The 11,138-nt window shown below is 38.4% G+C and overlaps 1 protein-coding gene across 1 annotated transcript in view; it reads right to left on the bottom strand.

Moving 5' to 3' along the window:
* Positions 1-5,235: 5,235 nt before the first annotated feature.
* Positions 5,236-11,138, bottom strand: part of LOC105835282 (interleukin-1 receptor accessory protein-like 1) — a 213,935-nt gene continuing 208,032 nt past the window's right edge. The window contains exon 7 of the mRNA XM_036286834.1: positions 5,236-8,107. Within this exon, the coding sequence (XP_036142727.1) occupies positions 7,611-8,107 (497 nt within the window). The 3' untranslated portion in view covers positions 5,236-7,610. The remainder of the gene's footprint in view (positions 8,108-11,138) is intronic.

Genomic DNA, 11,138 nt, shown 5'->3' with positions numbered 1-11,138 from the left:
TGAAAAAATTTTGTACAGTTAATCGAGAAAAAAATATATTTTCATTAGAATATATTGTATTCCAATATATTCTACATTAATTTATTTAATAATAATCATATAAATAAGCGATGTAATATACATGTTCAAATAATTTACGTAACAAAGCCATTTGAAGCTGTTTCTAATATCAGAAAAAGGATTTTTAAAAAGCGCGTGAGCTACTCATAATAGACTCCAGGGTATATGTTCCGTACATTATACACTCAATCGTATTGTAATCGTCATTATCAATATTTATTATGTATGTAGACAGGTGTATTGTACTTTTAGGTGAAAACGAATTACAATACCTTACATACAAGTGCCTACATTATGTAACGTAACCATTGTAAACGAAATATAGATACAAATGATTATTTATGTAATTACTCCACCATTATATATATTTTTTTTCCTCTACTTTCCTTTTTTTTTAATTACACTGTTCATTAATTATCTTAACGATAGCTTACAGTCAACATGTTATATCGTCTAAAAACGAGGATCCCATCAATTATATTATATATACGTTACGGCGATGATAATCAAAGTCGATACATTCAGAGTCTATCGTCGATACAAAACGCGATGCTCGCTTACAAAGTAGCGTCTCTTTATTTTTTTTTCTTTACAAGAAGAGATGCGTTAACTTACAACTGCACACCAATCTCATAGGTCTCTCAAACTCTTTCTTTTTCACTGTAGAAAAAAAAGATACACTCCAACTAGAGAGAAAAGCGAAATAAATAATAAAGTTATTTAAAAAAAGAAGAATTGAATAAACGGATCGAATAAAAAAAAAATTTAAAGCGACAAAGAGATTATACGATGCTTTTAATTACAGTAAGTAACACGCAACGGGACACTTCGTTATTCACTGAACCACGTAAAACGGGTGAAATCAATAAATAGAATTGCGCGAGATTAGCCGATCATCACGCGCCGATCGATCCCGACCGGTGAGGATCGCTCCTCGAAATTGAGCGAAAGAGAGAGAGAGAGAAAGAGAAAAAGGTGTCGAGAGAAGCGTTCGTTAAACCTAACACGAAGAGAACAAAAGTATTTCATTAAACGCAAGAGAGTTTGTGGTAAACTAGAGTTATTTCTCTAAAGGTTCGCTTACAGACTATCTGGTCGCCCTGGATAGGACCTCGCACAGCATTATACAATGAATTATCCTTAACCCCGGAGTGCCACTCGTATTTTTCTTACATTACAACGCTACTCCGGGTGATAATTCACCCACGAAATTAAGAATATTTTTTTACGCTCAATTCTTTCACATTTTTCTTTCTACTTTATAGATTACAGGGTGTTGGAATAAAACTGAGGTGGCGCCGTTTTAACGAAAACATAGCCTCATCGCTGAACGTTACTTCTAGCAAAAAGTTTTAATAATAAAAACTGTGCTAAAACTTGAATTAGCACCTGGGTGAAGATTCGCCCACCGTAGCACTCTGGGATTAACGCCGCGACACGTGCCTCGTTATAAACAGTTAAAATGTCTTACACGTGCCACCGTTACTCGCGTCATCAAGCAATCGACACACAATCAATCAGACATTACAGTACATAAACATTTATCTAGAATTATACGCCCCCCCCCCTTCCCCCCAACTCTGTCTTCTCTGTTTCCTGTTGAGTGTCTATAGTAAAAAGAAGAACGTATCGCAAGTCCCGCGCTACTTCCAGGACTTTAGAGAGAGAGAGAGACTTTATTGTCGAAATACAAAGATTAATTATTTAAGTAAGTGAATCGTTCGCTGATTCGCCTTATCGATAGCGAAGAACAACGCGCGCCGATAAGGCCGGTAAGAAAAGTTACAAAAAAAAAAGAAGATTGAACGGCTTGCACGCGAAAGGGGCTTAGATTTTATTAAATTATTCAGTCTGTTAAATCATCGTTACTTGCCTTGCGATTATTAAATTCGATGAACGTAGCGTTCAACATGAAAAAGAAGTTTAGAAAAGTGTATGAAATTTCTTGAAATCGAAATAAAAAATTTAATGAGAACAAAAAATTTTAAGTAAATTTATCATACTTCTCAGCTGAGAATTACTCTCTAATCTTAAACGATTTGACTTGTGGCATCTTGTGAATAACTTTCTTATCCCAGATGGCTAATTTTTTCAGGAATTGGAATAGAAACTTTAATTGAATTTATTATAGACCACTGCAGGAGTCAAACCATCAATAATCCTGTGGTTGCCATTATCTATAGATAAAGAGATGACTTTATCTTATCTTAGATAAAAGAAGTATTATATATTTTTTAAATTACCTAAATTAACATAAACAACAACGGGAATAAAGTAGTCTTAATTTTCAAGTTAATATTTAAATCCTAAACAAATTTTTCGAAATAATAACAGATAATAAAAAATAGTAGTACAATATAAAAATTGGTTCAAAACTATGAATTCGGAAATTTTTACAGGAAACTATGTTAGTCACTATAAAAAAAATGTGAGCTATATATTCTTTTTGTACTTTCTAATTTTGAACTTTATTTACGTATAGATTCATATCCAAAGAGAAACATTTTTTATCAGATCAATAATTTTAACTAGACAAATTTAATTTCAAATCATCTTTAGCTTATCTAAAATAAGTTTACATGTAATTAATCCTTTATCTTTATCTAGATAATTATAAGCGCAACTGTTGGTTTCTCAGGATATCCTAGATATTCGAGAGGACGATATGCATTCCTACCTCCGGGAAATCAATTCGGTACTCCTCCCTTCATCCCCCTTCCCTCGCCCCCTTCACGAAACAGGCCGTTCAAATATAGCTCTACATCTATATACTCTGCTTACTCGGCTCGCAGATTATCCTTTGCAATGATCCTTGCTGGAATCCCAGCGAGACGAGTACACTAGTGTGTCGTAATACTGACAGTAAAGAGAATAATCGCTATCAACGTTAAAAATTAAGCTCACCTTCCTGTGTTCTCCCCCTCCCTCCCCCATTACCACAGCTCGATCTGTCTAAGTTATAATCACGATAATAATTACAGATAACACTTATCCCCTACTCTAACATTATTGTTGCTGTCGCTCTCACGTGTGGTATCCATCTACGCGAAGAATTCCTACGGACTTTCGTGCGCGCCGGGGTCTCAAAATTTTGGGTTGTTTCCGCATGATTATAAACTAATCCCAGGATAACTGAGGCAAAATAAATCGTGGTATTGCGTCGTTCCTTAGAAGAGACGAAATGATAAATAATGCAATCCAACACTGAAAAAAAGAGTCTTGTTAAATTACCTGAAATTGAACTAACGGTTCAGATTTTTAGTTGATCTTACTAGACTTCCAATTAATTCAACAAGAATTTTTGTTAAATTAATTGGAAATCTGGTAGGTTCAACTAGAATCCGAACCGTTAGTTCACATTCCAGTTAATTCAACAATTCGTTTTTTCAGTGAACCTTTCAAATTGTCACTCTTCACGGAAGGAAACGTGTATGTATGTTACGGATAAACAAATGGTTAAGAGGATACATGTATCTAGAACAAAGAAAAAGCCACTTTTTTAAAAATAGAAAATAGAAAATAAGATTAGTAAAATAAAGCTTTTAAATTAAAACGTATGTATGTCACAAAACATTTTTTGCACAATTTTTGCTTTTATGTTGCAAAAGTTTTTCGCTGCAAATAATTGCAGCATTCAAAAACGAGTCTCTTAGATTGGGGATTTTCAACTGCTGCAAAAATTTTAGAAGAGATAAAAGAAACCGAAGAAAAAATTAGAAATAAAAATACGAATAAAAAATACGCACATGGTAAAATTATTTTAAAAATTAAGAAAATTATCTAAATTATAGTGTTTAGTTTAATCAAAATAATATATTATTTTGATTAAACTGAAGAAATAAAATTTTATTTCTGAAGATCGTATTGGCGGTATCTGATAAAAGACGATTGTATTACAATCATAAAAAATTATATTTAAAAAAAGAGAGAAAAGAGAAAATTAATTAATTAAACTCTAGGTGTACGTGTGCCCTTTTAAGTTACACATTAAATGAGACGAATTTTGGTAGATGCGACTGTAATATAAAAAGTAGATGAAATATCGATTGAATTCACAAATAAACTCCTTGATTAAAAAATGAAGTTTACGAATTAAGGTCCCGACTGATAAATCCGTTCGAAATGTAATAAAAAGGAAAATTCTCTAACAAATGGGAGCACATTTAGAAATACCGATCGATTCGAGAAACGACGCGGGATTCCGGAAGGGATAAATTGCGACAAGCAACGATTACTGACACCAATTGTGCGACCGGGGAGCCCCAGGACAGGGCCTGCAGGAGCGGTCTCCTCCCCTAGTGTATGTATTACAAAACAGTATAAAACGCTTACATATTAGCGTATTACCGAGGCAGCTAATCGCAGCATCCAACAGCTTGTACCGTTCGCTAACGGCTCTCTAAATTATTATACAATCAGTAAAATAAGTGAAAATACACTGATTTTCAGTGAGACACTTGTAACCTGTCAAATAGTGAAATAAATACTGATCTTTCAATAATTATAGTAAAATTATTAAAGGACAGTAAATACTCGCTAATTATTACGGTTATAAGTATAATCACTATAAATTAGTAATAATACACTGATTGTACTTTATTGTGATTTGGAGAAGGAGGACGAGGCTCCGCCGTCATCGCCTGGGACAAGGCCGGATTTCAGAAAGACATCGTAACCCTTTAACCAGCACATTTGCGCACAGGCAGCTCTCGACATAAATGATATATTATAGAATATATAAATAAATGCAACAATGTATGCTCTACATATGTTGTGATAATTGAGATTTTTACATCAGAAAATTGAGTGAATATTTAGGCGTTCAACACGTTGCTTGCCGATCGACTTTTGAATGTATACAACAAAAAAATTTTTATTATATTATGTAAATATAAAAATATAAAAATAATAAAATATTATACAACATATGAGTAATAAAAATTTATTCTACTACTCATGAGCAATATAAATTTTTTACTTTTACTTAACGTTGTTAACTAATTGTTTATATCGTTAATAATATTATATTAAACGATATTTATTTTTTACAACTGTTTTAAAGAGTGTTGATATAACTTCAGTCACCAAGATGCTATTGAAAAATTAAATTGATCCGACTGGATAACTTCTATGTAGTCAACGTGTTAAATACCTAGATGGCGTGTACGTTATGAATTTTTTTGGATTCTCGGATTTATATGAATTAAATTAGCTTCAATCGGCTCCGAATGAAACTTCAGAAGTTATTTTACCGGTTAAAGGGTTGCCTTATTAAAACTTATGCAAAAAATTACGTATATAAATAACGCAGCTAGCTAAATAAATATATAAATTCCCAATATATGTACAAAGAATAACGGCGACAAACGCGTTAAAAAAAGAAAAGATAACGGAACGCTGGTAATGAAGCTATTATCACGCTCGCGAGAAGGAAGACTGCGCAATTCCATCTCTCCGCTCTTTTCGCCCTTTCGGAACAATCGGAATGCTGATGTAACGAGATCGATCGTCGATTGTGGAAAGCAAATAGGCAATTAATTTAAATATTTCCCGACGGAAGTATCTAAATTATTTGTACACGGAGAGTAATTCTCGCGATATCGCACAAAGCGATGACACTTTTTTTTTGTTTTGTCTTTTCATCCAGTTAATTAAATGCCCGCGAGGAACTCAATTAAATCTGTTGCTCTGTTTAGAGTTTTGGCAATACCGCGTTCTCTTGATGACTTAAAAATTTGGCTTGATGACTTGAAAATTATTAAGATTATAGCCTTAAATTCCTAGACGCTTGGAATTTTAAGATTATGAATTATTTAATTTTTATACATTTTTACATGTGTAAAAATTAACAAATATTGAATCATGAATATGATTTTTTAATACTAATTTTTTCATTCTAATTGTTAAATATTGCACGCAAAAAATCTCTAGAAAGTAAATAAATATAGAATTTTTAAGTGAGTAATTTCTAAATACAAAGATTTAAAAAAATAAGATTTAAAAATCTAGGAATTTAAGGATTAAAGGATCTCTTTGACTGCTATGTGTTATCCTTCATATCGTCAATTCAGCAAATAGTTTCTTTGATTATCACCTTTATATATTTACGTAAGACTTTATTTCAAGGAAACTTGTGCTGATAATTTCTTATTCTTTGCACAAGAAATAAGAATTTGCGACTTAAAGAATCTAAAAATTTAATAAAATCTAGAATTATCTCAAAGAGCCTTATGAAGATTCAAAGTTTCAAGTTCAAGATCTAAAACTAATTGTAAGATAAAATCCAAAAATTTAAGTATTAAAAATCTCCGATCGCTATATGTATTCTTTTAGTCGAGTTTTGATACCTTTGAAGTATCCTATCACGCAGCGCGTCAATCGGTGTGAAAGGAAATGAACTCGCAATCTCTTCACATATTTTAAAATAAATATTACAAAATGTAACACTAAAATTTACGATCACGTGAAAACCGATGCGTCAAAAAGCATCGCATTCACGAAGGATCGAACTCACTTTCAACGACGACCGGCACATCCGCGAGAAAGTCCTTCTGCCTATGTACCGCCTGAAAATCTTTGAATTTTTACATTTTATCAAAAGTTCACCCATTCGGCACTAAAAAAGTTGTACAAAGGTCTCTACGCGTCTTTAACGGTTTTCCATCGAATTTATCACGAACTTGTCGTGAGTAGCAAATTCAGGCCTTGCGTCGCTGATTCGCGCTGCTACGCTGTTGATGCAGTTGAAAGCATTTGTACCTTGCGCGCAGATCCCCCGATTTGGGCGTTTCCCCCATTATGTAACCGCGTTTCACGTAGTCCGCCAGATGTTCGAGAGATCAATCGAACAGATTTCGACTTCCCAAAAATCGTCGTATCGAAATTCTCTTTCCTAATTCTAGCTCGACGGAAAATCGGGAGACCTGATGTTGAACAGCTCATCATGATTTCGAGCTGAAAGGCTCGAGGGGGAAAGAATCGAACTTGCGGGGATCCGCGGCATCGCGCTGTGCGGGTGCACAGTTTCCCCTTTTCGTCGCGACGGCCAAATCGAATTTGCTTTCCAATCTCGACGCGATTCGCGAGAAAATCGATCGTATGCAACGTGATAACGTGACAAAGTCGCGACGCGCCTTTTCTTCGTGTCTCTTATAATTCGAACTCCCTCGAAGGAAAGAGGAGGGACCGACCTTCCAGCCTCGAGTTTCGCTTCGGATTCATTTCGCGACCGGGAATGAAAAGAAAGTAACCTCGTGATTTCTCATCGAGATCGATCCCTTCGAGTTTCCCGGCTCAAAGGGAAGTGTCCTTATAAACCACGAGGCCTCCGCGAGAGATTCGAATCACCGGGATCAACGTCGGCTTGCGGGATCCTTCTGAAAAGACTCCTGAGGTCTGATCACCGAGGTCGAGGTTTGCCTCGCAAGCTTCTGACACGTCGAATATCGATATCAAGAAGGCGAAAGGAGGCCTCCTCTCGCGGGATCGCTCGGTTGGTGGTGGTGTGGAGAAATTCGAGAGATTTCCCTTTTGCCCGCGGGTCGTGATCCTTAGACGAGGACCTCCAGGCTCTCGCGCGAGCGCGCCTTTTGCTGTCCGCACTTGCCGTTGGCTTGCACTATCATCGCGACCGACTGGCAGCCGGTCTCGGACGCGACCGGGCGTATCGCCGGCATCGCCAGCCTAAGTTTGTACCAGAACTTGCGGCCGCCGCTACCGTACGTGGTGGTCCCGTTGCTGCTGCTGCCGCCGTCGCCGCCGCCGCCGCCGCCGCCCCCGCCGTCCTGCCAAGACAGGATCGTCAGACGGTCGAAGGAGGTGGTGCAGTCGACATCGCGGCGGTCCCATCGCGATCGCTTCGCGATCGTCGCCGTCGTACTCGGCAGTCTCTTCAGCGTGACGACGATCGTCCGGCTCGACAGCGAAGACAGCTGCTTCAGCACCGTGCCCACGCTCGCGTCCGTCCAGATGTTGTCCAGGGATGCGGGGCTGAGCACGATGATGACGCGCCGGGTCGTGTTAACGTGCGGACTGATCTCCAGGCTCCCTGCGAAGTACCACGGGTATTTAGAATTTATGCACAGAAAGAAAAATTACTCTTAAATTGAAACTTGGGTATTCAAATTAAAAAAAGATCACGTCGCATTGGAAAATGCAAACTTAAATTGAAGAAAATTTAGAGGATAAAATTAATATAATAATAAAAAATTAAGACAATCTCAGTTTCAACGACTCTAATTCAGCTTTTTTTATAATATTCGTGCACTTTTTCTTAAGGCTTCAAGAGAAACCGGGTCGCATTAGAAAAATTAAAACTGGGGTTAAAAAAAAAATTTAATTTCCAAGCTGCAGAAAAATTCCGAGAAGAAAATTTCAATCTTCGAAGACTCCAAAAAAATCTTTTCATAAATAAGAAAGCCATTTGGAATCCTGTGGAACCTTTTTCCTTCGTCCGGACGGTGGTTTCTCCGAGCTAAAAAGATTCCTTGGCGAGTTGACACTTGAGAACCACGCGTTATCGTGCGATTACTATCGGAAACGCCCCGGATAAATCTCAATTTTCGTCAGAGGCATCGCGGTATCGCGATTATTTCTTTTCTTTCTCCCTTCGTGAAACGTTCGCGGTTCCGATTACAGAGTCAACTCGGGCGAGCGTTGAATTTTGGACATATACACTCTTTCCCAGAGGCAACTCTGAAAATATTGTCCGCCAACGGAGCAGACGGCTGGATTTCACGGGCGATAAAGTGAAAGCAAACCGGCGGGCGCGGTGGCGCGAGCAATAAAAAGAACCCGGGGTTCCCTCTGCCACCCGGGGATAATGTACGAGCTACCGCGTGCCACCGCGTGTATATATCCGGCCTTGATGCAGACGGGCGCGAGCTTAGCAAAAACTGATCGATCGAATAGATGCCGGCGTTATATGCCCCGTTGTTTCCATGGAAAACTTCGTTAACTTGGAATGAAACGGAGCGCCAAAGTGTATGCGCGCGCGCGCGCGCGTGTGTGTGTGTGTGCACGTGAAAATGCGCGGAATTTGATTAAAATCGGTATCAAATGAAAAACTATTGAGAAAATGATATTTTCTCTCTCTCCGGAAGTGCTTCTTTGACGGATTGACAGATATCGAGAACGTCAAGTAATTCAATTTGGAAAACGCGTTTCATCAAACTGTAAGGATTTTAAGGACTATAAAGAGAGATACCTCGAAAGCGAGGATATTGGTGTGATTCGATTTTTGATAGGAATGTTTTATTTTATACATTCTTTTCATACCTATAATTGTAAAATTAATGATGCAAAATTGTGAATAAAATTGATACTTCAATATAAAAAGTTAAATAAAGCGATGTTCAATCGGGAAATTATTTGCAGGAGTAATGGGCATTAATAAAATAATTCAGAAAAGACAGATCGACGAGATATTTAATTCCAGCTTTAATCCATTAATTTTTCATTTTGCGCGCTTTCTATCTTCCGTTTATGTCCAATTTATTCGTAATCTTGAAGCGCAATCCTTATTCAAAATCATTTAATTGAAGTCCTCAATCAATAAAGTAAATTGTGAATAAGAATTACGTGAAGTACAAATCATTTAATTAATTTCAAATAAAAAATTACATTGAGAATTATACGAAAAGAATCATTCAATTGAGTCATTTAAAAATAAGTGATTCAAAGAGCGCACGAATTTAGGGATTAGAAATGATTGGACTACAAAGGATGAACGATCTTTAATTGCCGCACTGTAATTTCGATTATTTGTGATTTCCAATTTCGGGTGATAATTCTTACCTCAAAGCCGATTCGAAAAATCGACTTGCAAATTACGACCTTATAGTTACGCCGCGGAATTAAATAGCCAACGTGAAAAAAAAAAATCGCCCCGTTGTGCCAGTGCCGTTGCGAAAGGCACTACTCCCGACCGGATACGTACGGTGCGTGCGGTGCGTTCCATGTTTAATCAAAATTCAAATTTCCAAAGTCAACGAGGAGATCCCGCGGCGAGTGTTGGGATTAATCGGACCGCAGGTGCAGAAGAACCCCCAGGTTCAAGGGCTGTTTGGCTCATCATCGTTATTCGTGGACGAGAGGCGGAACTTTCCGAGGTTTGACCCACCCCCCTCTCCCTCCCTCTCCTCTTCCTCCAGGTCGCGTATCGGGAGAGAAAATCACGACTCCCCTGCGGATATGCGAAATCCCGGTCGCTTTGATAGCGAACTTTGTTCGTTGGCTATCAAACGTCGGCCGGCCGATCAGCCGGACCACTGACTTCCGAAGTTCACGTGTTAAACCTCGGGGTAGCCCTTTCGCTGTCCCCCCCCCCCCCCCGCAGCTGTGGCGGCCATCATGCGCAGGACGTAAAGTCATAAGCCGTGTAATCGGGATGTCGTAATTAACAGAGTACACGGTGTGCACCAAGGTGTGTGCACGGGGTACACAGGAGACCTGGGTATATACTGCGAGGATGCGGAACCGAATCGGGCGCATTTGACCCGTGTACACGTTACACCGGCATCGCGGCATTCTCCCGTCCCCTCATTGGAGAACGATAGAATGCATTCTCCACGCTCTCTCGGCGCAATCGGCTTAAAGCAGTAAGGTAACGAGCGCGTCGGCTAATCGGGCGATTGTAATCAGCCCGCTAATGTTGTCTGAGAGAGCGAAACGCGCAATCTGGGCGAGAGCATAGGGCTGGCATCGTTCGCGGCACCGATGTGCACATCATCGCGCAGAGTGCGCGTGCACACGCGACTTACCAGAGGGGATGATCGGCTTAGGGTGAAATGACGAGCTGAGAAATTAAAAAAGCTTGTTGATTATAATAATCATTTTCAACGAGATTTCCTCCCTTTGACATCAATTTGTAATTTCTACGCTCTTTTCCAGGAACACGTTCTTTCTTCTTCATATCTTTCGATTGAGGATTGCTGATTATTCCAATTTGCGTTATTCGCATTATTCTTATTGCAGCTAATTTTGCAATTTTAACGTAATGCGGATGATTTGACAAAGTACAAAACTCAAGATATTATGTTTCTCATCCCGATTAAGTGCTACTTCATCAGCTCAATATT

Source organism: Monomorium pharaonis, chromosome 5 (assembly GCF_013373865.1).
Source record: "Monomorium pharaonis isolate MP-MQ-018 chromosome 5, ASM1337386v2, whole genome shotgun sequence".
Classification (NCBI taxonomy): domain Eukaryota; kingdom Metazoa; phylum Arthropoda; class Insecta; order Hymenoptera; family Formicidae; genus Monomorium; species Monomorium pharaonis.
Note: the sequence above shows the minus strand (reverse complement) of the source record. Positions and strands in the feature narration are given on the sequence as shown.